This window comes from Mchenga conophoros, linkage group LG6 (assembly GCF_057382185.1).
Source record: "Mchenga conophoros isolate Kocher_MC1m ecotype Shallow Benthic linkage group LG6, M_conophoros_male_GT1.1, whole genome shotgun sequence".
Classification (NCBI taxonomy): domain Eukaryota; kingdom Metazoa; phylum Chordata; class Actinopteri; order Cichliformes; family Cichlidae; genus Mchenga; species Mchenga conophoros.
Genome location: NC_140531.1, coordinates 21,076,997 through 21,103,764, shown reverse-complemented (window position 1 = coordinate 21,103,764; position 26,768 = coordinate 21,076,997). Strand labels below are relative to the sequence as shown.

At 37.1% G+C, this 26,768-nt stretch overlaps 1 protein-coding gene and 1 long non-coding RNA gene across 2 annotated transcripts; one reads left to right on the top strand and one right to left on the bottom strand.

The window, feature by feature from the left end:
• Positions 1 to 1,766: 1,766 nt before the first annotated feature.
• Positions 1,767 to 4,727, top strand: LOC146572529 (uncharacterized). The gene is made up of 4 exons (XR_014892723.1): positions 1,767 to 2,110; positions 2,470 to 2,622; positions 2,989 to 3,079; positions 3,684 to 4,727. It is a non-coding gene; the product is annotated as an uncharacterized LOC146572529 (long non-coding RNA).
• Positions 4,728 to 7,147: 2,420 nt separating this feature from the next.
• gucy1b1 (guanylate cyclase 1 soluble subunit beta 1) lies at positions 7,148 to 26,018 on the bottom strand. The gene is made up of 13 exons (XM_085276760.1): positions 25,897 to 26,018; positions 25,497 to 25,570; positions 22,969 to 23,069; positions 22,729 to 22,847; positions 19,213 to 19,410; positions 17,910 to 18,140; positions 17,630 to 17,746; positions 15,373 to 15,506; positions 13,475 to 13,672; positions 12,076 to 12,313; positions 11,276 to 11,416; positions 8,751 to 8,905; positions 7,148 to 8,557 (listed from the first exon to the last, which is right to left on the bottom strand). The coding sequence occupies exons 1-13, from the start codon at positions 25,897 to 25,899 to the stop codon at positions 8,431 to 8,433; spliced, it is 1,836 nt and encodes a 611-aa protein (XP_085132886.1). The 5' UTR covers positions 25,900 to 26,018; the 3' UTR covers positions 7,148 to 8,430.
• Positions 26,019 to 26,768: the final 750 nt, after the last annotated feature.

Below are 26,768 nucleotides of genomic sequence, written 5' to 3'. Positions count from 1 at the left end.
GTGGTTTAAAAAAGGCATCCATCTCAGTCAAGTCGAGCAGCCAACTCTACGTTTTTGGTATGTCTTGATTTTTTGAATTAATATTTACCATATTTCAGCCAAATGTAGTTAAACGTCTAGAGTGTCGCCATGTAACATGCTAAAAAAGAGCCGTTAGCTTATTTGCTGTTTTATCTGTTGTCAAAGAATTGGCGCTTTTTCATTTGAATTTGTCTTTGGCACAAGAGCCGTAATATCACATTAAACCTAATTACGAGGCACTCATAACATAATTTGGTTTTCTGTGTGAATAGATTTGCCAACTGACTCTTCAGTTACATTGTGTATTTACTGCACCGTGGTGTTAGTGAGATTTTGGACATTGAACAGCTTTAGCTAATATCATCAGCGGCATTATGCTAGCTTACATCCCTACCCCTCATGCCCTCACCTGCTGTCCTTTTGTTTTTGTTTTTGTTTTTTTTGCTGCACATTGAGAGACGACCTCTATTCTGCATTTCACCAGGGGCCTGTTCTTCGTACCGCGCTAAGTGAGTTAGCTGGATGAGATTGTTGACGATTTCGCGTGATCCTGGATCGTTCGGTTCCCCGAAGCCCATCCGGGACTTGCAGTCATAGCAACAGAGCCGTAAGCGTAAACCTGCTGGGAAGCAGGTTTACTTTATGTAAACAGGATTAGATCGCGGCCACGCAGGTATGTCCGCGTCATTCATACGAAAGCAACAGCGATATTCCACCACTGTTTCACCATAAATAAATAACATCAATGTAACTAAAGATAATGCAGCACTTGATCCTTTTATTGATTTCACACAGATACATACAGGTCATTCCCTAAAAAAGGGAAATGTACTATTAACATTCTATTACATGTATGTGATTATTACAGATGTAATTCATATTTCAGAGTAGTAATTGTAAATTACTTCGTGTAATCAAGATGAGAGACCACGGCTATAAAAGCGAAGGTGGATTTGGGAAGTCTGTCGCAGTCATATCCTGTCCGTTTACGCGAGCAACCCATTGCGGAAGGTGCAAGATTGATAAGGAGAGTCCTCAGAATTCAGCGTATATTGCGGGACAGACAGGATCCTTTAGCTCAGCGCGACAGTGTGCTCATAGAGAGATATCGATTTTCCCGTGAGGGTATTATTCACTTAACCAACTTGTTGACGAGGGGGTGCAGGACCACCACCTGTCTTTTTTTTTGCTCTGCCCTTTTCTTGGTTGCTGTTATGAACAAACAAACAGAGTATTCCAGGGTCTCTTTCCAAGAGACGACAAGCAATATAAGTGATAAATATTACCATTCTGTAGAATATTCTTATATTTCACTTTTACTTGTTCCCATGTTCTAGTGGGTCCTGTTGTGGCTCTAATGTGAAAGGGGATATAATATAACATATTATAATATAATATAATGTAATATAATATTGGATAATATGGTGTGATATGATAAATCTACCCTACCGCCTACTGGTGTTGGCCAGAGGGGCCGATGGCGCGATATGGCAGCCTGGCTTCTGTCAGTCTGCCCCAGGGCAGCTGTGGCTACAACCGTAGCTGCCTCCACCAGTGTGTGAATGTGAGAGTGAATGAATAGTGGCATTGTAAAGCGCTTTGGGTGCCTTGAAAAGCGCTATATAAATCCACTCCATTATTATTGTTATTATTAAATCACTTACGAGTTTGATTTGTCAGCAACTTTCTGCCAGCCCTCTCTCCTTGCTTTTGCAGCCTTTGCAGTGTTCCCTTGCGTTTTAATTAAACTCTGAAACTCCTGAAATCCCTCACTCAAGAGTTCTTGCTCTGCTGCTGAAAAATACCGAGCGCGCTCCTTCGACATTTTCGCCGACCAATCAAAGGGTTGCCGATCAATGTTTCTACTATCGATGCGTAGCCCCTGTTGGGCCACCCAGTGATCTCACATTACTTCATCCAGCTATACTAATCGTCAACAACAGGTGTGTTCGGGGAACCGGAATAGCGAGCTCAGAGTTAGCGCGATGATTTGGTCTTGGATGTTTCATTTGATCTTGGATGTAGTAAGCGACGTACGAAGCACAGGGCCCAGGAGTCAGCTGATGGATTGTGGGTTCAAGGTGTTATGGTAAGAAAGTATATTCTATTTTCGTTTCTGTAACTTAATTATAATAGGTTTTTTATAATTATTAGGTGCATGCATACTCACCCTATTAATACAACTGAGAAATCCAAAATCTGCCATAGGTTTAACTTATACCTGTATGTATTGCCAGAAAGGTGATTACTGGACTCGCATTAATGCACACTTGAACTGAAATGAGGTTGTAACTTGTGGGTTGTTGGGTTGCAAATCAGAAACAAACATCTTTGGATTTTTTTTTAATCCCATAAGATCTGGAAACACAGTTTTTATTCAACAAAACATTACTGATTAACCAAGCACAGTGCCTGCTGTTATTTCAAAATAATTTTATGTCATTTCAGATAAAATGCAGCATTCCAGTGCATCCCAACCATGCCTTTACAGTCAAGGTTTCTGACGGAGCTGAGTTTCTCTCTGACAGTCTGCTGAAAGTGTTTGCAAAGTGATCGGGGGAACAGGGCACAAAGCTAAAGGATGTAGCTGCCATTATGACAGTAAGAACTTTAAAATTCTTTAACTACAAAGTGTATATGTATTGCATTAGGTCAGTAAAAGATTTTTATGCTACATCCATTGAAACAGTCAACTATTACCTGTGAGTAATGATTCCACTAAAAGGATGCCATAATTTTCGTCATGCATTTACTGGCCCACTGAGAAAAATTTATATTTTAAAAAAAATAAATGTTCTGGAAACGATATATCCATAAAGTTGATGTCAAACAGGAACTTTTGATATTGCTTTGTAGATGCTGGTGTTGCATGTTGACTGGTTTAAAAAGTCAAGAGTTTTTGTCTGGGATCATTTTCTTCTGTGCTACTGAAAAGTTCACAAATCTCTGTTTTCTTTGTTATAATAGTCAAGGATGACATTAATGCTCGGAGTCCCTCATCAAAGTGCTCCGCATCTGTGTGAAAGACAATTGCAACATCTTGGTGCAGGAGTTCATGGTGAGTGTTTTATGAGTAGATTGTGGATTTGCAACATTTAAAAATGCATTTAGTTATCCACTTGATCCTCATTGGACTGGTTAGGACCAGTAGTGCTCTTTAATAATTTGAAGTTCACATGAGGCCTGGTAGTGAACTCGGCCACCGGCCCTTGAGGCCCCACCCCCACCCCTGTATTAGGGGTCACATCAGTGTGAAAAAACTTTAAATTTGTCATTCTAATGAACAAAGGAAAATCCCACCAGTATTTACATTAGCTTTTGTTTGAAAAAAAAAAAAAAAAAGACCAACTGACCAACAGCTAACCAAATTGTGGGGCTGAAAGTCTCAATTCTAACATCTTCTGAGTGACATAACCTGGATTTCTGATGGGCCGGTGTCTTTCTAACAAAAACTAATGTAAAGCATTTGAAATTATTATGTTTTTCACTCTCTCTTAGAAACTCTGTTAGACCATGAATGGCAGCATGGCAGGCCACTCTTTGGCTATAGCTGTTTACTATGTTGCTTGCATTGGTTTAAATTACTCTAACATTAGAACTGGTAGATTCAAAAGAGATGAGTTTAAAAAGGAATCTTAAAGAAATGTTTTGTGTTTAACCAGGACTTGACTGAGGCCACTGCACAGATTGAGAAAACCACAATGAACATCTGTCTCCAGAGATGCGCCAGGCAATGACTTTTCTGATGTTGTTCTTCAAGATCTGGATAACGTGACCTTTGCAGTAGCCATGCTGTTTGGACCTTTTTTATTCCTTCAACATGAGTTACCCATCACAACTCTGCTACACTTTTGAGGTGATTCAAAGGGTGGTAATGGAGTTGGATGCAACTCAGCTCTCAAGAAAAGCTCACAACTAAGACAAAACTGCTCCTGCAACGAAGCTCACTGTTATGCATGTGAGGTGACCAGCTCTAGGTGAGAGGACATTTAAATCTCACACTTGTTCTGCTGCATTTTTGAAGCTCAATTCCAGGAACGGATCGCAGGGTTCATTCTTATATACTCTGCAACTGCCATGAGGACGAGCCGTTTTTTGTTGTTGTTTGTTTTTCCTTTTGCTCTGTACAAGTTCTGTTTGTCTGTTTGGCAGCATTTTTAAATTTCTCTTTGTATTTTTTCTTTCTTTTACTAGTGAAGAGATGTAGCGTGAACAGTTATACAGTCTAAATATCCCATATGGGTCGTGTGAAATGGTATTTTCAGTTTCATTCAGTTGAAGTAAAGAACGTTGAATATTTCTAAGTGTGCTGTTTTGAACCAACATGTCACAGTATGATCAGTGCTGTAATTCTTGACAGTCACTGTATCAATGTTATTTTTGCGTCTCTTGAATAAAGGTTTTGACCTGCAAGTGCTAATTTCTTTAGTTATTGGGGTAAAATGGGTAGTGTTAATAGGAAGGTGTTTGCCAATTCAGTAACCTAATTTAATGTTAATGGAAACTAACATTACCTCAAATTGTTTAGTTATAATTGTTGTTTAACTGAATCTTGATGTCAGAGGCCTTAAATAGAATGTTTTGTATTGTTCTTTCCCAACATTTTTCAAAAGAAACAGTCTAATTTCTTTGCTGTGATTGATTCCAGAGAACACGGAAGAACTGACATTATTTAACTGTTGATTTATATAGATTCAGTAGAGGAGTAATGTCAGTTTCATTCTTTACCTACTGCAGTGAAATTAGACATGTTGTTTTGAAAGGTTACTGGTGGATGCCAGCAACCATCTTGGAAGAGGACAATACAATCTGTTATAAGTCCTCCATTTGAAAATTGTGTATTTGATACTAGAATATAATAGCAAAATGTAATTTGAAGATAACATGTAGTATTTAAGTGACCAAGTAGTATTGGGTAAAAGTTATTGAATCGTGTTGGGATAACGTGAGAAAATTGTGAAGGATTAAAATATTCCAAGAGCTCAAATTACTTCATCAAAACATGTTTAAGTCACATTTTATCAACACAAATTGCACAGGTTTATTGAACATGAATAAATTGTGTTAATTTAACTCAATTGTTTAAGTTGCTGCCAAAGCAAAACATCTGTGTGCAACAAATGTCCACCATTGAATTAAGTAAATCCAACAACATATTTTTTTCAGTGCTTAACGCTGATCACAATCTATAGTAGAACTGATACGGATGATACCTCTGTTTAAGTTCCTTAGTGCTCCATTTGATGAAGGAGTTGTTATAACTATTTACTACATCTGTGGTCACTGGGTGAAACATTTAAATGCTATATTACCTCAGGAAAGTGAAATGAAAATCCAGTTTACCTTTTTCCAATATCTGGTATCTAATTAAACACAACTGGCTCTTTAGCTACAGAGCTGAAGAAGAGCTACTAAAGAAACCTCTTGGATGAGAGGTAAAACATCTTGAAAATAAAAATTAAACAAGTTCAGCTGCCACATTTTCAGTCTCCTTAGACTGGAATGGCCTGGAAGACTGAGAACCTACACAGACTTTTTTGCTACAGGTTTACTCCCTCCCTGACTTTACCATTAGCTGCTAGTATTAGCTTCTGTTGCATTGCTTGAAAACAACCATAGAAGCAACATGGTAAATGTGTCTTTGAGTAGTTATTTTGTTTTTCACAGTCTCTAAAATTTTCTAGGAGAACAAGGTGCCACATTCTAAATTAGATTTAAGGACAATACCTGTAATTTGAAAGATACTTGCCTTGGCCAGTGGTACAGCTCATCCATTTGTCCATCCATTCTCTTCCACTTATCCTTATCAGGGTTGCAGGGGAGGGATGGAGTCTATCCCAGCTACCTTAGGATGAGAGGTTGGGTGCACCTTAGACAGGATGCCTACTGATACCTATGGTATCAATTTCAAAATCCTACATTATGTCAAGTTATTGCATTTACAAGATTTCCAGAAAACTTAACCTCCGACTTTGAAGTTGATTGAGATTTGAATTCATCTGAAATTTTTAGTGGATACATGTGGTATCAATTTGAAACACCTACATTGCTTTATTTTCGAGTTATCACATTCACAAACTTGGGTGTCCACATTCTCTGCCTGCCCGTCCAAGACCCCATCAGCCTCTTACATATGAAGGTAAGAATCTAATTTTAAGCAAAATTCATATTTGGTTATTTAAAGAAAATTGGCTTGACCAATTTTTTTTATTATCGTACTGCAATAGAAAGTTTATTCTGAATGGATAAGCAGGACAAGAGACACATAAAACAATTTACCTGATTTTGAAGGTAGAGTAATGTGTAAATGTCTTGAGCCATTCCTTTATAGTATAGGAAAATGGGAAACAGTGATTGCAGTGACTTATTGAAACATGAAAACATACATGGAAATGCAGTATATAAGGCAAAAACTGAGTTTGTACACTTCTAACGTGAATGAAAGTCAACTTTATTTTGTTCTTTGTCGAGATGATCCCTCACTGCTTCAGTAATGTTGAGATCCAGACTATGGAGAGGCTAATCCGTGACTAATAATGTCCTATTGTGCGTTTTTCTATCCATGTATGCTTTTACTACAATGGCAGTGTGTTACCACACTGGCTGTAAAAGGCTGCTTGTAATAAAATCCCTAAAGTTGCAATTTAAAATTAATTCTTTGCTAAGATGTCTGTTATGAGTGAACACTACAGTGGTTCGTCGCTTGAGTTAGGTGCCTTTTTTATGCTTGAATGATTCATAGCTCAGCGTTGACAAATCCAAAAAAAAGTATTCCTCTGAAAATGTTCAGGTACAAGGACTGGACTGAAAATGAGTGAAAAGCAGCCATCTAAAAAGTTGAAAGACCTTCAAAAAGCAAAATATTTTAAAGAAAAGCGGTGGCTCAAGACTTTTGCACAGTACTGTATGTGGCCATTACCACAGAAAAGGGCTGCAATCTTCTGAAACACCACTAGAGGGAGTGCATCTCAAAAAAACATACGTGTGTGTGCCATACTTCAGCCTTTGGTCAAAAATAAAGACCATAAAATACTTAAACAGCTACATGATTCAGTCTGAATTTCCTGACGGATTATAAAAAAATAAATATATGCAGTACAAAATAAAATATCGATATCAAGTAATCCACACTTGTCCACATTATTTATTAGTTACCTCCAAAATAAACACCAGATAAAACAAGATGTCCTACAAGCACAGAAATGCACTCTTATAACACAAGAGGCACCTGTGTGTTGTCACACATTAAACCTCGGAGGACACTGTGTTTAGTTTATTAATAGTGAATTTGGAAAATATGTTGAAAAATCGTACAGTACATATACTCAAGTGAGATTAATCCAACATGTGATGGAGGCACAAAGTAGTGTCATACATAGCAAAATTTACCATACGTTTTCTTTTTTCATTTCTAAAAGTAATAACAGTTCTTTTCTCAAAAAAGGAATAAATACAAAGTAACATGACACAATAAATATGTAGCTTTATCTCAGTAACATACAGTAGAACTGAAAATAGCATTCAATATCATTTAAGCAGACATGAGGTGATTGTGCAATGTGTACAGAGGTAACATAAATATATAAAATAGTGTTAAGTGCTTTTAATACTAAGGGTATTTTAATAATTAAGTAATGGGTACATGTGAAGAACTAATGGCTCAAATGCTTTATGATTTGTGGCTTTTAAAAATACAAGTAAGTCTGTGTAATGTAAAACTGTATATGAATGTAGTTGGCACAGTAGTTTTTATGACACAGATTTGACATCAGTATTATATATATAATAATATCTAGTCTAAATCTAAATTCTCATTTGTTATAATAATCTTGAAGCCAGTGTAATATATTCAGTGTAAAACTATAAATTCTCACATTTGGTGAACAAGGACAATAATGTAAGCTCTACAGTCATTTTCATTAAACTAATTAGTCCAATTTTTACTTACATTTAATATATTCTGTACCTGTAAAATTTAATATGATGATGATAAAATAAAGTATACTCTGAAATTACTTAATTTGGCTATAAATTGTCTTTTTTTTGGGCACGCTTCACACTACACAAACACGGCAGACAAAAATGGAAACTAAAATAAAAATAATCAATAAATGGAAATTGTTTTGTTTATTAAAACCTTTAGTGTGTAGTCTAATACACCACTTTGTATGTATCAAACGTATCAAACTTGACTGCACCAAATACTGTATCACGGACCTCTCGATGAAACGCTACACAGCTATAAAATGTAATGGCAGACCATGGGTACGTAGAGAGAGGCGGGTGTTCGGATAGACAAATGTGTTTCATCATAATAAAAATATCTGCATATGTGTCACCTGATCCAACCCATCCCTGTGTCAAAATGTGACAGGACATGACCGCATTAATGCAATCCTTCGATGAGCCTTAAGCGTCTGTGGGCTTCCTGGAAAGAAACCACACCTTCATTGGCTCCTTCTTTCCTTTCATGGTGACCGGGCCCCGATACTCCAGATGAAACTGAGGGTCGGCATTCTCGGCAGACTGCAAACACCTGCAATACAACGCTACATATCACACAAGCTGCACACTTGCCGTGCTCACGTCCACAGTAACTAGGTTTGTTTTTCCTTATATATGCTTCATGTTTTATGTCTATTAATGGATATTTTATTAAAAGTTAAAAGAATAAAAAAAATTCTAGCAGTACAACTGATCCTGAAAAATAAGGAGACGCTGCTGCTCACCGGTACGTATATTCAGACACGTTTATTTTTCCTTTTTCACCCGTCGTCTCTGTACGGCTTGTGAGGTTGACCGTATTTCCAAAAAGGCAATATCTGGGCATCCTCTGCCCAATGACTCCGGTCACCACCTCTCCTGTGTGGATCCCAATAGTAATCTGAAAAGAAAAGAGAAGAAAACGTGATCGAAGCGCATGTTTACACTTTAACCAAAGCAAAATAAATGCTGCAGTTACCTAAAGACATCCCTGTTTCTTTTCAAATTTGCAAACTTAACTTTAAATACATCTCTGCAGCACAGATCATTAGTTATCTGCTGTACATTTATTTGTAAAACAGCACACAACAAACCTTATTTATTTACTTAATAACTATGGTAACAAAATTTCCTACTTTAAATCCCGTGTACATTATAACTCAAGGACTTGAATAAATAATTTATGCTTTATAAAAATAAATTGCAAGTTTTGTGTTGGCACAAATTCTTAAAGCCATCGACTGACATGTGGTTGGTAAATATAAGGTTGACTTTGCCTGAGGTGTCTCCATGCACAAAATTAAAATTTCCTTGTAGTTTCAAATTTGCAGTAAACAGTTCCAAAAGAAATCCCCGGCAATCAAGAGACTAATATTTACACTTAATCTTATAGGCACTTCAGCGCTTGCTGCCATCAGAGCATGAACATGCCAGGAGTGTTTGGGACAAATGAGAATCTATTTTAAGCCACAGGATCGTGAAATGATTTGAGTCTGTTTCTGCTACTAAGCCAGGCCCCTCTTTAGCCAGTGCCATGTCTGAAAATAAACAGTCTTTTGTTAACCAGACACGATTTTCCAAAGTTAAGTCTCAACAGTCATTGATATAATAACAATCTCCAGCACTCACTTCAACAACTTCTCATTGCTCATTACTTCAGCACAAAAATACATTCCCAGATGCGCAGGTATAATTATTCTAAAATAAAAATGTGTATATATTAAGTGTAATAGAGTAAATGCCTGACACATTAATATGGTGCACTAATATGAGAATTTTCAAACTAATATTAGAAAGCCGACAGCGCTCCAAAAAAATCATCTGTGCCAAAATAACAGATGGAGTGCTTAGAAGCTGAAAAATAATTAAATGTGAAGGAGAACAGTTAGACAGTCAGCGCATCACCACACAGAGATAATCCAACAGCTATATAACAGACATGTTAGAGAGACAAGATGAAATACATGCAATGACATTATTTTCCAGTTAGTCCTTTTTTTGGTCTATTTAATTTGTTTTAAAAAATCCTCTGTGCACTAAAGTCTACACTGTTACGTTCTTAACTGTTACAGCCTGTATGTAAAAATGGAATTATAGTTTTGCATTTTCTAATTAATTTCTCTATTTCATTTCATTTCTACCTTTTTTTAAATTAAGTTTAGTTTTAGTTAGTTTCCAGAGTGGTTTTTTTTTCAGTTTATAATAATATATTTTAGTCTTTTTACTAAATTAATTCATGTATGGAAGACATGTGTCGGAGGCAAGATCTAAGAAAATCAGTTACAATAAAAACACATCATTTTTTAAAAGGACTTGACTTACAGTCTCATAGTCATCCAAAGTCTCAATAAACACATCCATCAAAGATATAATAAGATTTTTTCCAAACTATCAAACTAAGCATGTTTGCTTTATATTCTCTTTTTAGTTTAGTTTTCAAAGTTCATTTCAGTTAGCTTTTTTTTTCTTTTCTTAAAAAGTCTATTTTTTATTTGAAGTTTTTTTCCACATCTAGTGTTAGTTTTTAATTTAGCTTTTGTTTACTATAAAAGTCTTGGAGCTGACAGGTCCACAGTAAACTGTCCACAGTGAGTGACTGAGTGTGTTGATTCTCTGCCACCACAATTAAATTTGAACAACATCTGAACTGGCTTTAGACTAGACAGACATATACTACTGCCACACTGAGCTTCAGCAGGTGGAGGTAATGTTTCCTACACCTTCACATTTTCCTTTGCTACCCAATCAAACCAGGACTAATACAGGAAATCTTTCCTCTCACATGCATTAACTTCCCAATTTGGGAGAAATTATTCTTATTAAAACCAATTGTTTTAAAATCAAATCATAAACACACTTTGATTCACTTGTGATGATTCATCGTTGATAATCGCAATCAGCGAGCGAGACCTAAAGATTACACTCGCCACTACTGCCTTAAGGCACAACAAAAGTGACGGCTTTGCTGCGCTCTGGTGTGGTTCAGGCCAGTTACACACCTCACAATTTTTGTAACATGGTGGGCAAGAGTGTTCGAGGAGATCTCTACAGGCACGCCTATAATCTATCAGTGTTGGAAGCAGCTAAAACTATAGAAAAATAAATATATCCTGCTAATTTTCTCAGCAGCAACAGGTATTATTTAAGGTCAAGCAAAAGTACTGTATAAAAAGTTGCTCAGCTCACATTTAGTTGCAATACAATTCCACACAGATAATGAAGTATAATATGCAGAAATGTTTTATTCTGAAACCTGAGATTCATCTCACACCTGCACTGGTTCATCATCCACTTTCACTTGTCCAGCAATCTCCATCATGTCGAGAGCAAGGTGGCAGATCGACTTTGCGTGGTGCGTGCACGGCTCGGGCAGGCCACTAACCGTCATGTACTTATCACCGACTGTTTCCACCTGTATAAAGAAAATAAACCAAAACATTTTCTTATTCTCCACATGAGTGATGTCATGACTTCTTTTTTCTTTTCTGCTTCTATTTACTTTTGCTTCATGTAGAATGATTTGTTCCCACTGCGCAACGGGGGGGTGGGGGGTGTTCCAATGTGCTGTGCAGCCAGAAATAAACTGAAACACCCCGAGATAAACACTTAAACACTTACATCAGCTTTAAGACATTCAGGGACTCTTTAAGCCCTGTTAAAACCCCTGGACCACCTAGCCCTTCAGCTTGTAGAGTAAATATTACTTTTTTTGGTGACCCAGTGCCTGAAGCCAATCTCATGGAAGAGGTCTGTTTGACTTCTGAAAGTGCATTCTTGTCTGAAAGCCTGGAGAGTAAATCTGTTGCACGAGGCCTATAAAATGGTGCAGTGCCATTGTAAAACTACACCCTGTTTAGATGTTGGTACTACCCTAAGTTAACTGATATAAATACTCTGCAACTGAGTTGCATATGCATAATTGCATAATATTATTCAGCAGCTTAGTGCATTACAGCTGCAGAACCAGACCTCCAGAGTAGAAGCAAAACTTCCTCCTTTCAGGCCTTTTTATTGACCACAAATTTACACCAGTATGCAATATTACGTGATGGCAAAGTTCCTGCTTCTGACCTTGTATACATAAGGGTTCTTCCGAGAGTCTGTCAAAATGTCAAAGCGTGTGTAAACATCGTTGAGCAGGTTGACGATCTTGATGGCTCCTTCAGCTGAGGCGTGCTTGCTGCAGAAAGCATTGAACCCGACAATGCCACTAAAGAGGATGGTCAAGTTGTCATAGCGCTTTGCCGGCACCGGGCGTTTGTGTCGCAGCTCATTGGCAACAGATGGTGGCAGGACAGAATAGAGCAATCTGAGAAGGAGAAGAGAAATGAACATTCTGAGCGAGAGCACGGTGGTGCTGGGGACGCCGGGCTGAAGTCCGTCCTTTGGATCAGCATTTTGTTTGCACAGACACCACCTTTTGGTCATTTTGCTGTGGAAGCTGCTTTCAGAAAGGAGGGTGGTGTTTCTATGGTAACTGGTTAGATCATGGCTGCCTCTTAAAAGCAAAATACCTTCCTTGATGCATCGTAATCTTAGGATGAATGATGCATACAGATGGCAAACTCTAAAATGTATTCATAAAAAAATAGTATATATATACAGCGCTTGAATACATATATTTAAATCTAAAATAGTTAATATTTTATGCACAGCCTTGTACCTCTAAGTTAAAAAGAAGCAAAAACAAAGAGTGATGTAGCATCTAAAAAGGCAACAACAGTGCAGCAGCAGTTCTCTTAAAATTTAGAGAAGCCATGAATTCAAATCAATGTCTGGAGCCCGAGGCAATCTGAGTCCAGAGAATGGTCAGAATAATAACGTGGGAATCCAGTGGGAGAGTGAAAGTCTTTTCCTAAGAGAAGATAAACTGCTACAGCGCTCTTAATAAAGATCACACTCCACCCTTCTCCGTCTCCAGCTGTCACCCACTGCTGTGACAAAATACAATGGCAGGCCTTTTTCTGACAGGGACTGAAGAGAAGCTTAAATATCAGCCCCTGCTTGCCCTGCTGTCATACATCCTTAATGCAACTTTATTGTACTGAGACCTGTGTCTTTCTGTATTGTCGGTGGTTTGCCCTTAAAAGGGAAAACTGGTTAAGGCTTCTCTTTATCTCCCTACTCAAGACTTATAATAAACAATCTTTTTTTATCATTTTTTCCTAGCAAATGAATCATGACAGTGCTATTAGAGATTTATAGTAGTGAATTTGGATACTACACACAACCTACAGATAATGACATAACTAGAAAATGTAAATGACATCATTTAATACTTTCTTTTGTTTAAATAAAGTGAAAAAATGAAGGGAGACAGGCAACATGGGTTAAAGCTGCATATACTAGCTACATTATAATGTCAAAAAACTGACTGAGAATTGGTGGGTATAATACCTGTAATTAATGAATATCTGACCCCACACTGTACTTAAAGACTACTTTAATGAAAATATAAAAACAGTCAAACCTATCTGTCTTTTTCTTTTCGTCCTCCAGGGCTCGGAGTGTGTGCTGGAGGCGATCCGTCAAGATTTCCAGCTCTTGGGTCAGTTTGTACTCCTCACGAAACTGCTCGCCCAGCAGCACCAGGTCGCGCGTGGCGTCATGCAGCGGGATGTCACTTAGGTAGAGTCCCCGCCGTGTAAGATCGTCCAAGTTCATAACACTAACCAGAAAAGTAGGAACAGGTCAACAAAGAGAGGGCAAAAAAAGTGAGAGTCATAAATTATAAGAGATTTTTGCAGAGTGAAGCTGCTGGAAACATTTGATTTGTGTCTTGCTGTTCTTGTTCATATCAAGAGGTGTTATAAATTATACAGGACATAAAAAATGAGGCATGAGCAGTGAAATCATCATCCTCTTGTGAGGGCTGAGAGCACTGTAATGTTTCCAGATAAATGCTGCTTTTTGTCTGGTGAGGTCAGACGCTGTGCTGTTCGGATCTTTTCTGGTCAGGTTGCATCTCGTTTTCATTCAGTAGCAGTTAAAGTCCTCCAAGGCAGCAACCTTTAGTGAAAACACTCATCCTACGAGCTGCAAACTGCCTTCAATGTAAGGGGACAAGACCCTTTTAACCCTGCCATCTCCTGGATCGAACAGTTTACTAAAAAATTCTGAATGATTACGTAAGAGCTACAGAGGATAACGTAGGTCACGCTCTGGCGATCTACCAGCCCATTGTCATTTCCAAAAGGCCAAGAGGAAAACACTTCTGAGTATTCTGGGTAATTGCTTGATTAACAGAGTGTGTAACTACATGGAAAAAATAACCTCATTTTCATTAGTGAGATTATAACAGATCTAAATTACAAGTAAATCAAAAACAGATCTTCTGTTGATGTCTCTTCTACTTTTCATCAATCATTTTCTTGCTCTAATTAACTTCACTTAGACGTTTTACACAGAATACTGTACACTATACACTGTTAAAGGATAAGCCTTGTAGTCATCTAGACCAGGGATGTCAAACCACCATATACAGCAATGTTAAACTTCATGAGACCTTACAGCACAGTGAAAACACATAATTGTCTCCTTGGTTTTTGCTAACTGATGTTTTTGATGACTCTGGTGAGCTTCTTTTTTCCCCTGAAGTTAGATCTATTTTTATTGTCGACACTTTGAGTGTGATTTTTGCAATCTTTAATGTTTGCATATGACCAGTATGTCCATTATTCTCAGATTCTGAAGTTAACCTTGTCGTTTAAACACTCTGGCTGTTTGAGGGGACCTAATTAGTCTCCGTGCATCTAGCATCAGCATCGCCAGCTGGACATAAGAAATGCAAAATGCACAACGAAAAACATTATTACAGATGTCCAACAGTATATCATCAGTGAATATCTGGAGGACTTAGACAGAGTACCACCATTAACTCTGTAATAGACTCCTTCTGACAGCAGCTCTGATTCAAAGTAGCATCCACTTCACCTGTGTTACGTTAGTTGTCTTAGATTATGGTTAGACTATATATGCTGAATGTTAAGGTTTGTCTCAGCTCACTGTAATTTGCAGAAATTTTTAGTTTTTTCCAACACTATCATGTAGCATTGCAGCTCTAAAAGTGGAAATTAGTTTCTTATATTTTGGTTGGAAACAAAAACCACAGAAAGAAAAGCACATCGTTAGTAACCTTCATGCATACGAGCAATTAACAGTGAACAAAACTCTTCCTTTATTTCAAATATTGGTTTGTCATATTTCTGCATTTACAGAGATAGATTATACTTTGCTGTAAGTCAAAACCTTGAACCTTTAGATTTCAAGATGTCTTCACCTGAAATCTGAGCATTCTCATTCTGTGGGTAAAAGTAACATTTTTCTGGTGTGCATATTCAGTCAAGGCTTCTGCAACTGATGGCTTACCTGGGTGAGCAAAGAAAAAGGATGTTCTCAGCCTCTGGCAAATAAATCATCTGTCCTTTCAGTCTCAGACAGCTGATCTCCACCCCCGTCAGCTCGTCCTCATTCTCTACAGTCTCCACATTCAGCAGGCCCTCCTGTCAGGATTACATCCCTCTTGTGAATATTTCATGATGCAGTGCGTTCATCTCTAAATGTGCTTCCAAACTGGGTGCCAGTTTAGCTCGCACTTTATTTTTAAATCTGGCTTTTCATTTTAAATGTTAAATTTTTCAGCGCTCATTACATTAAATTAATTTTGATTTTATTGTGTAAAGAAAAAAAAAAGTAAACTCCTCTTTTTTGTCAGGGCTTACGTAGCCATGTAGCTTATGCCCCAAGAGTGGCAGTGCTTCAAGGATCAGTCTTGTCACAATTAATCTGAGTATAGCGGTATTATTTTGTCACTTAAGGATTAACCATTCCATGAGAAACCAAACCACACAAATTTTAAATTTGAAACTATTTTCTATTCTTGCTCTATTTTTACCTTGTGACTTTTCATTTGACTTCACACTGACCTCTGTGCTCATAAAATTAGCTTTTCAGATTAGTCTTTTCTCTGTTTCTCCCACAACTTTTTGTCTATTCTGAAAATCAACAAAGGTATATTCTAACTGTGCTGCATGACCCTCTTTGCTCCATGCATAAACATAAGCATTGTAAAACTGTATAGTAACTGTATAGCTTCTATAAATTGTAAGGTTTTACATTTTGTCATCATTGATTTAACAAAAACTGAGATAAAACAATGAGTGAAAAATGCATACACTCAATGACGTTGTAGATTTAGATTCATTTATGGACAGCTCTCTTAAGGTCCAATAATAGCATTTCAGTCAGATTGGGGTCTAGACATCTTCATTCTTTTCTTTTTCAGCCATTCTGATGTAGATTTGCTGTGGTGTGGATCATCATTTGAGGTTGAGTTTGAGCCAAGCTTGAGCTGTTGGGCAGGTTGACTCACATTTGATTCTAGAATACTTTGGATTACAGAGGAGTTCATGGTCGACCCAATGGTGCCTCAAAGGTGCCAAGATCGTGTGGCTACAAAACAAGCCCCAATCATCACCACCATGTGTGACAGTTGGTGAATTAGGTGTTTTGTTGGTTTTCACCTAACTTGGAGATGGGCATTGTTCCAGAGGTCTTGTGGTTTGTTCAGATACAACTTTGCAAATTTAAGCTTTAAGTCATTTCTCTTTAGAGAGAAGAGGCTTTCTCTTGGCAACCCTTCCAGACAACTCATACTTATTCAGTCGCTTTCTAACTGTACTGTCATGAACTTTAACATTAGACATGCAAACTGAAGCCTGTAGAGTTTGAGATGTAGCTCTTGGTTTTTTCTGCAGTTTCTCTGAGCATTCCATGGTCTGACCTTAGGGTGAATAAGCTGGGAAGTCCACTCCTGGGAAGAACTGTCTTGAATGTTTTCCACTTGTGAATAATCTTTCTCACTGCTAAATGATGGATTTTAGAGTGTTTGGAAATGACCAGAAAACCCTTCCCAGAGTTATGAGCAACAGCATTTGCTTCTCTGAGATCATTTCTGATGTCTTTCCTGCTGGGCACTATGTTTACACTCACCTGAATGCTCCATAACAGCAAAGAGCCAGAACTTCTACTTTTATAGAGATGCTCTCATTTGCTGTCAAACAATTGATCGAGTGAATTTGATCATCAGCACCTGACTGCTACTTACCCTCTTAATTACTATGAAGCAGCACAGGTACACTTACTTTATCACACAATTTCTGCATTCTGGTTTAGTTTTTTGTTAAATAAGTAATGTATGTAAAAGGTCAGGTGATGTTATTTATCTGAGGTTGTATTTACCCAACTCTAAAACTGGCTAGGGACCATATTATCTTAATTATGTTTTGATACCTAAAACCTTAGAATATAGACATGGTATACTCACTCTTTACTCTTGAATTGACATATTATTTCTATTTGTTTATATGCTCATTGCTCCCTGCATGGCAACAATTTCCTTCTCCTTTATTTTTTTTCACTGAGCTCCACAGCATCAAATTTTACGGCGCTTCTAAAAATATCAGTGACCTTATGAATATTAACACACTGTTAACACATTCTTTCAAACCGCATTTTAATTAATTAGACTTTGGTGTATTTTATTGATCTATTTCCTCTGCTAAACTAATACATGAAAAGTGATTAGCCAAACGGACTCGTGCAAACATACATATTTCATACATACCTTGCTACGAAGAACGAAGACAGTGTTGATGTGGGAAAGGATGCCGTGAAAGCTGAAGTCAATGTGAGGACGTACCAAAGAAAAAACTGAAGGAAGGATACAGGTACCCGGCTGGAGCTATATGATAAAAATATCCATATGTTAGTAACGTTGAATTTATTCTTTATATTAAACTATAGCATTATTATTGATAATAAAAGACAAAGCAAATATTTAAAACATAATTATTTGCTAATTTCTTGAAATTCTGAGTTTGGGAGAACTGAATGTGAATGCAGACCTGTGGCAGGACTCGGTATATGGCGTTCCCACACTGTGTGAGCATCAGGTCCTTGTCAAACATGAGGTGGAATGGAAAGGCCTTGCAAAATGTGTACGGGCTGATTCGAGTCTCCTGCGTGCCGTTCTCTTCAAAGCCATCGAGATCTTCGTAGAACGCCTCTTCCTCTGACTCCTTCTCCTCAATCAGAAATTTGATGTGGTCACACTCCTCATTTTTGGGTTGGATCATCTGCAGCACGTGAAGTTAATCAGTTGATAACATATTGACGACACTGATGCAAGACAAACTTTGTTGCACATCATTAGAGCACTATGACGGCCTTAAAGAGAAATCTGAACCTTAACGTTGCAATTTTCATTTCATAAACATAATACCAATAATACAAATGTTAATTTCGCATTTATTATATAGAATTAGGCGGGTAATAATGACAGAGTCCTGTGGTTTTATGGGCATAAGGCATGCTGACGTCAACCTGGTGTCTCTGCACCCTGTTGCCACAGCAACACTGGCTAATATTTCCAGAAATTGTGTGTCACATTTGGAGCGTCTGTCATTTTCTGTGCTTTCATTATAGAATTGCTGAAAGATATTATCCTGTCTGTATAACATGATTAAGTTTGGGAGAAAATGTCACCGACTGAATGAAGAGGAAAAGCTCAATCTAAACACAGTAGACGTCTGAGGGGAATAACGTGCTGCAGGGAATGGTACAGATTAAGGCTGAGGCTTTGGGTGGCCTACAATTAAAAAAAACAAGCTTAACAGTTTTTAATGCTGGTTTGTTAGAAAATTTTAATTTAGTGCTACTGAGATTAGCCTGGTTAAGTTAACATTTTAAATGTGGCTTGTTCTTCTATTCCCTCAGTCATTTTTGGTTCAGCCGCAGTGAGAGAAAAGTTTAAAAAAAATGAGGAGCAAGAATAAAACTCCTTGGAAGATTCCCACCGTCTCTATGCTAGAGACTCTATATCTTAGATCTAAAAATATCCTGTGACTCACAGACATTATCCAAAAATTCAGTACTCAACTGCAGCTGTCAAAGTGTTCCCATTTGGGTATTTGAGACGTTTCTGTTGTTTAATCTTCACGTTACAGCCTCGCCACTTATATTGTGTGACAGAGACTTACACATTCTGACACAATGCAATGCAGGAACACAAGAGTGCCTTTGAATATTGTACCATAAATTAAAGGGGAGCGAGAAGAAGTCATATCCGTTCATTAGCAGTGACAGAGTGAGCCAAAGAGTCGAAGGTTTCACGATGCACAAAAAGGTAACAAAAGCAACAAAGGAGACCTTCATCTCTATCTCTGTTCCGTGGATTTGCTGAGCGACGGTTTTAATGATGCCAATCACTATGTCTTGCAGGCCTTCTCTCTCTGAGTAATAGTGAAGAATTAGATTGTTTCCTTTCTCTGCATCAGTGCAGCGAAACGAGGGAGCCCTCATCCCGGGATAAATGGTGCCCAGGTGATCGTGGAGAGCATCCAGATTCTGAAAATTCAAATCAAAGAAAAGAATATGTAACAGCCGATTGTAACACCAACCTCTATGTTGTGCAAATAGAAGAAGTTTAAAAGGTGAATAAAAAAATTAAAAGCTCAGCTGGGTGTTCATCATAAAACCTCATTAGACCACATATGACAACAGTAAGTTATCTTTAACTATTATCGCATCATGTGATCACTACTAAAAAGAAAACACATATACACCTGCACAAAGAAGCTGCACTCCCCCACATCACGATTTGCTTCTGCCCTTTGAAGTGCTGCTCCTCCTCTACTTGTTTTTTGTGAAAATGCAGACTGCGGGCCTCATGCAAGAACCAGCTGTACAAACAGATGTCTTACAAACTATGAAGGGATAGGCTCGTTTCTATGCAGGGTGAAAATAGGCTTCTTTCACAGAGTGCGACTTAATCTGAATGAATATGATTAAAAAATCCTAACAAACTTAATGCAAAATGAAGGGCACTACATCATAATCATCCTAGCACACCAATTTACTGAGAAGTACTATTATCAGCATATTTTGTCACAGCTGATTATACATTTTAGTAATTACTGAACACGGGATGGAAAGCTCGTGGATGATGTCTTCTATCATGCTGTTGTACACAGCACTGTTACCCTTCGTACTGTAATAAACGGAAATCTAATAACCCAGCGACTGTTTTCGCTTTGACCTTGCTTTCTTTTTAGTACCTGACATCACACAGCCTAAACTATAATTAGAGCATCACTGTGTTGCACTGAAATATCTACTCTTTCTAGAGGTTTTGAAGTCTTTTAAAAGAATACTGGCATTTCTTAAGTTTGCTGATTTCTGACAACAGAATGCGGCGGCACAGTGAGAAATTGTTCCTTTTATTAAAGAACAGTGTTGTGCAAAAGACTCGAGCCAACCCTCATTTCTTTATATTTTGCTTCCAGGCAGCCAGACATTCTTGTAATCGTTAAAGTGGTCTTGACTGATAGTTCTTCAGGCTTTCTGAAGTTCTTTCAAATAGGACTGCAACTAAAGATAATTTTGGTAGTCGACTAATCTGCCAATTTTTCTTCGATTAGTCGATAAGTCTTATCTCCGTTTCCTGGGCAAACCTCCTGTTCTAAGCTCACCTGCTCTAGTCTGCACACCTGTGAATGTCACCCTGTGATCTCGTCCCACAGCAAATTAAAATAATATAAATTTGAAAATAATCAAATGTATTTTTAACATTACTCAATAGGACTGTCAGAATAAAAATAAAATAAATAAAAATATGAAATAATACAAATTAAAGTGCTACTAGTATTTAAACAAAAGCAAGCATCATCCTGAGAAGTTTCCAATAGGTAAGCTAACATAAGCATCACAGTACAAACATTCACATAAACATGGTATCAACACGATGCACTAACTTAACTTTGGGTGTTTTTTGTGTCTAATATCTTTACCTATATTAGTAAATAGACTGTAGTGAACAGGCCACTTCAAGTAAGTTTATAGAACTGTGATGTTATATATCTAACAATTTCAGCTGTCCTCTTGGCTAGATCTCGCTTGAAAACCACGTTTTTAATGTCAATGACACTTTTTACCAGGATAAATAACAGATATATAAAAGTCACTTAGCCAAAAACTGATTGCAGCATCTACTTTGTATTAGAGATGTTATTTCTGGCTCTAAATTACTTGATATTCTTCATGAGAGATATGATTGACCTATTTTTAACAGTTTTTGGTCAGCAAGTCATTTCTAACAGCTTAAATTCCCACAATCATTTTTGATATGCACTGCAGTAGTGCTGTAGTGGAAGGAAAGCTCTGTTTTGCACAGTCTGCATTTAACTTTGTTTGTTTTATGTGAAATGTGTTCACTTTTTTTTTTAAATCTTTGCTTCCATTTTCTTTTATCCTACTGTTTAGTGGTCGCGCTACGTTATTCTTCGTTAGTACTGAGTGCAGTCTTGGCAGACAATATAGACAATACTGCCCCCATGGCTTCCTGTAGTGTATTGCAGTTACAAAAACACATTTAGGTGGTATTAGGATATGACGCGAAAATACAATTCCGCATTGACACATTTTTATAGTCGACTTGATTGATTACACTGATGGATCGTTGCAGCCCTACTTTTAAAGTTGCTTTTTGAACAAAAAACCAAAAACCACAGAAATAAAAAAACAGCCATAAAATAGTATTTTTGCACCATCAAGGGGGTTCCCAAAGAGCTAGAAAGCTAAGCTGAAAAATGGGTTATCTCAAAAAACTGGACAAGTCGAGGACAAAAGAAGAAATGGCAGACCTAAAAATTATCTACAGCAGTTGAACTTTATCTGAAAGCCATGTCTCAGAAATAGGAAACAATTTAGTAAAGACCTGACACAGGGCCTGAGAGATGTCAATCTACTGTTTGCTGAAGTGTCACTGGAAGGGTGGCTGTTAAGAAGTTATTGTTAAGAAATGAAAACAGGGAGAAAGAACTGAAAATCAGTGGCAACAGGGCTACACAGTGACTGTCTACAGTGATCTGTGATGGATCCAACTTCCAACTTTCAAAGAAGAGTTTTGAATGTCCTTCAAAAAGCCTAAATAACTATTACTGAAGACTACTTTTTTAAGAAAGGTTGTCTCAGAGAGTTCAGGCTGTGTTAAAGAATAAACCTGGTCACAGCATTACAAACTTTCAAGTTGTATTTATACAGTATTTCCATTTATGTTTGCACATCTTTCAATAAATTGCTACACCTGTTTCCTATTTTACTATTAAAATATACAGAACTGAGGGATAGCCCAAGACTTTTGCAGAGTACTGTGCTATAAGTGTTTACTTAACTTGAGGCCTTTATGTTTGCTGATTTCTAGCAGCAGAATCCAGCTGCACAGTGTGAAATTCTTCTTTGTTTTACAGTATAACATTATTTTTTTAAATTTACTGCAAAAGTGGAATCTTACAAATACTCCCCGAACAAACGGTATTTATCAACATGAAACGACCGATTTACAACAATCCAGTGTTTTCACGTGACACCCAAAGCTGATTTATGCGATGTAACATATCCAGCTGACCTTTAAGCTAAAAAAAAAAAAGATATAATACAACATAACATTTTTTGTGCTCAGTAAATTCTCGTGTCTTTCAAACTTTACAGCCACAGTGCGTTAAGTCTGGCTTTCTGTTAAAAAGCCTCAAATCTCCAGCCTAAGAACTCTCCAAAACTCAGCAGAAAATATCATCCGAATGTTTTTACAGGCTAAAAACTCAGTGTGATGAATAAAACCTCCTCTCATCTTCAGTTCGCTCGTAAAGGCAAAGAGGAAGACTCTACCTGCAGGAATTCACGAACGTTTGAGCCCAGCACGCGTAAGATGGTGTCATATCCTGACTCCTGGCAAAATTCAAAAAACATCTTGCCAAACATCTGCAAGATCTCTCCCGCATCAACTTCTGCAAAACAAAACAAAAAGCTTAATAAAATCGGGCAAATGTCTGCTAAAGCTTCATTTGTATCCTACATCAAATTACATTTATTTCATTTCCAGGGATTTAAAATCGTGCTGTTACTTACTGAGAACTTTGCTTGCAGCTGCAACAAGATCATATGTTTTGCCATCCTCATATATGATTCTAACGAGGAACTGGCCCTCAATATCAAGCTGAGCCTCCCTCCTGAAAACAAAGGGAAGCTGTTACTCACAAGCTACAGCGAATGTCACAGCAGAAGTAAACAGTCTCGTAGGCAACTTGTTCAGGAAACCACTACCTTTGGCTTTTTTGCAATTGCTTTTCTGTTTACACCAACAACTCGACACCAATGGTTGGGTCTTCTTTCATGATATATATTCAGCTGGAAACATTAAAAAAAGCTTTTGATATTGCTTTGAAGTCCTTGTGTGAATTGCACTGCTGAACAAGCAGAGATAGCTAATCAGGTTTAGATCTACTGCAGGTCCTTTGATACAATGCACTCCAAGCTCCTGAGTACATTTTGCTATTTATATCTTAGAAAATCCAATTTTCACAAAATTGTCAGAAAGCTTAATGAGCTTCTGATTGCAAATATTTAACTGAGTAAACAGGAATGATTTACAGGCCTGACCAGCAACCACAATTTTATCATAATGTGTCACAGCTGGAAAAACATACCGAGCTTTGAAAAAGTAAGAATTCTGATATAAATAACTCAGTTCATGAAAACCTTTAAAAAAGCACATGACGGAACCTGGTAAACTGAGCACTGAGTAACAGTGAGTTACATTTGGAGATGTAACATATAACCCTGAGCTGTAGCATGCTGCGCTGAAGCATGTTTTTTTGTGGTGGCTGGAAAATGACCACTCTGAAAACATTTACAAAAGGCAGCTGCTGCTCACAGGGTCATGCATAGGGCATAGAAGACTACAGATGAAAAATAAACTTCACTTTAAGCCAAATATTTCAACAGCTGAAGAAAATGGCCATTATTCTGGGGAAAGGACTCATTAAGACTAAACCTAAAGTTGACTAAACTTAAAGCTCTTAAAGTGTAAAATTTTTTATTTATGGGATTTTGGCAATTGGAGCACATTTGAATTATACTTTACTGTATATGAATAAACAAAGGATTCGTTAGTTTTGCTGCTGTATCCTTGTCAATCTTTAGTGTCCATATTAAACATATTAAGAGGCAACTGCCTCGAATGCCACCTCAGTCTAAAATGAGATAATAATAAGCTTACTTGATATTGCTCTCAGTATCAGCTCGAATGCTTTAGTTTCAAATCCCACTAAATCAGACACTGCGTCTCTTTCCTAAACAAGGTTTCACTGGCAGAAACCTGCAAACAGCACTTTCATTTGTCATCTAAAGCCACTATGTTCACAGCAGCAGATTGTCATATTAGAGGTCCCACTTATCAGTTTGTTCACAGTGTTATCACAATGTTGTTTGTCAACTCCATGAACTACTTTGCATCTTCACTTTCTAGACATGACAAAAGTACACTCTTTTATAGTTATAGTTCATAGTTATTTTTATACTGGTTTTATTTTTTATCTTTATTTATTTTGTTGTTATTGTTGTTGTTATTTCAGAGTGTGCAATAAAGATTCCTGTCTTTTGATGTGACACTGTGCAGTTGTACTGTCTGGTTAATGCTGATCTTTAGCAATGTTTCAAGTTGCATCTTTAGTGATTCTCCTACTGTTAAGTCATCATGTTTTGTCCAAAGGGGTGTACTTGCAGTTTTTCTTTGAAAAAATGTAAAAAGATCACAAAAAGATATTGCCAGCTTTTTCTGCAAAAAATAAAAATAAAAATAACACATTTACTTAAGTTACATTCTGGTGAAAAGGGCATTTTATTCAGTGACTAATAACATTTTGATTACAATTAAAGCAAACCTACTAGGCCTAAATATAAGAACCTGATAAGAAATGCTTATTTAAAGCAAGAAATGGCAGATGGATTTAGAGAAGAGAGTTTTTTTCTTTTTTTAAATGTTAAACTCCACTAATAAAGTGGATAATCTAAACAGTAAACAGCAATTATGATTATAGTTCCAGAGATCAACCAGTTCTATGAAAAAGTAAGATTACATTTATACTTTAAATATTTCCACTTATAGGTTGCAAATATATTCAAATATAGACAAATATGACAATAATTAGTACTTGAATGTACTTGATATTGGTGATTATTTATGCAGATTTTTACATAAGCAAGATTTTGAAAGCAGAATGATAGGTTTTTGCATTTCTTAGTAGGTTACTTCATCAAACAAGTTTTTTCAGGTCTGTACTGCATAGTTATTGCAGGTATTTACTTGTTACAATTACAAACAAAATGGGAAATAATAATAATAATAATAATAATAATAATAATAATAATGGCATTTTGTCACTTCACCAACTAACTTTTGGTGTGAACCTACATGAGCCAACAGAGGGTGGAGGGTAATCGGGTTAATCTGTTCCTGCTGGTAACACTGTGTATGCTGCTGGGCTGGCTGTACAGTATACATTAGGCCTGGCCTGTGTCCTTGTTGTGATCTGAGCTGCTACAGTGTAACCTTTGATACCAACATGGCTGAATAGTAAACACATCCTGAAACTCACTTGATGTCTTCCCACACTTCCGGACCGTAATTCCTCAAAACGAGGAGCTCCAGGGCGTGATTCACAAAACCATACTGTAAAATTTCAAAAACACGAGCAACGTGAGTTATATTTCATGGAACGAACGCAATTTTCTTAAAAAATATATATGTATAAATTTAAATATGCTCATTACATTAACTATTCTTAAACATTTTATGACCTTTTGTGTTCATGTACGTTCTGTCCAGCCGTTAATATATTTTAATATGAGGATAATCATGGATATTATTGTAAAAACCGCTACATAGCGGTATTCCAACAGGAAACGACAACCGCAAATACACCGTTTCGGGGGGGAAATGCTACTTATTTAATTAGTATTCAAACACAATCGGAAATATTAATGTTAAATACTTACCATGATGTCCGCTGTTTCTCGTTTTCTTTATTTTTGAGCAAAATTATTAGAATCCAGCAAAATCTTCATCGTTTGGTACAGATGCTGACTGTCTCTGGGTCCAGCTCCCGTTTTTCAGTCAGCTTCTTACTGACAGCCAGGCTGTCCAATAACAGATCGGCAATGGCGTTACGTAAGCAGACTTTGACCAATGGCAAAGAAGCTGCTGTTGCCCAAGTGATGCTGGTCAACCTGCACTCTCCGTACATAGTTTCTGCTAAGAGCGTTCAGCTGTAATGCCCTGATAATATATTCTGATAAACATGTTGACAGTTTTTCATTTAAACTTACCTAAAATCATCATTTTGAAAAAGTATGCGGGGTAACAGGCTTTATTATTGATATTAAGGGTAGAAGTACCCAGGTGATACACCTGGAACCACAACTATATATAAATATATTTAAAACAGACCTACTTTTCTTTTTCAAAATAAAGGTCATGCATTTATGTTTCTACTAAACAAAGGCTATAAGTAACGAAATATTAACATAATTAATATTAAGATTAAGAATAGTAAGTGTTGCCTATAGCAAAATACTTCCTAATAACTCTGTATTTTATAAAGGTGTTAGTATTTTAACCTGTCTAGCACACATCAGGGTTGTGTTCATTCTTTCTGCAGCTACACACAGATCCAGATTCATTTCTTTCATGGTCTTATTTTTAAAATGATCCTCACTTTACATGTGCACCTAACATTTTTGTTGCTCTCCATACAGCATTTTAATGCTGTAGCTGGTCACATGAAGTTTAAAAATGTTATATGCTATTGGTCTGATAAAGTCATTATATTTCATTAAGGTGTGATTCAGCGATTTATCAACCCAACACT

Excerpts from the sequence above, each read along its gene's own strand:
- gucy1b1 (XM_085276760.1), bottom strand. Across the intron at positions 22,848-22,968 it reads AGCTGCAAGCAAAGTTCTCA|AAGTTGATGCGGGAGAGATC; the intron begins GTAAGTAACAGC and ends TTTGTTTTGCAG. Across the intron at positions 8,558-8,750 it reads GTGTCTGAATATACGTACCG|GTGTTTGCAGTCTGCCGAGA; the intron begins GTGAGCAGCAGC and ends GTTGTATTGCAG.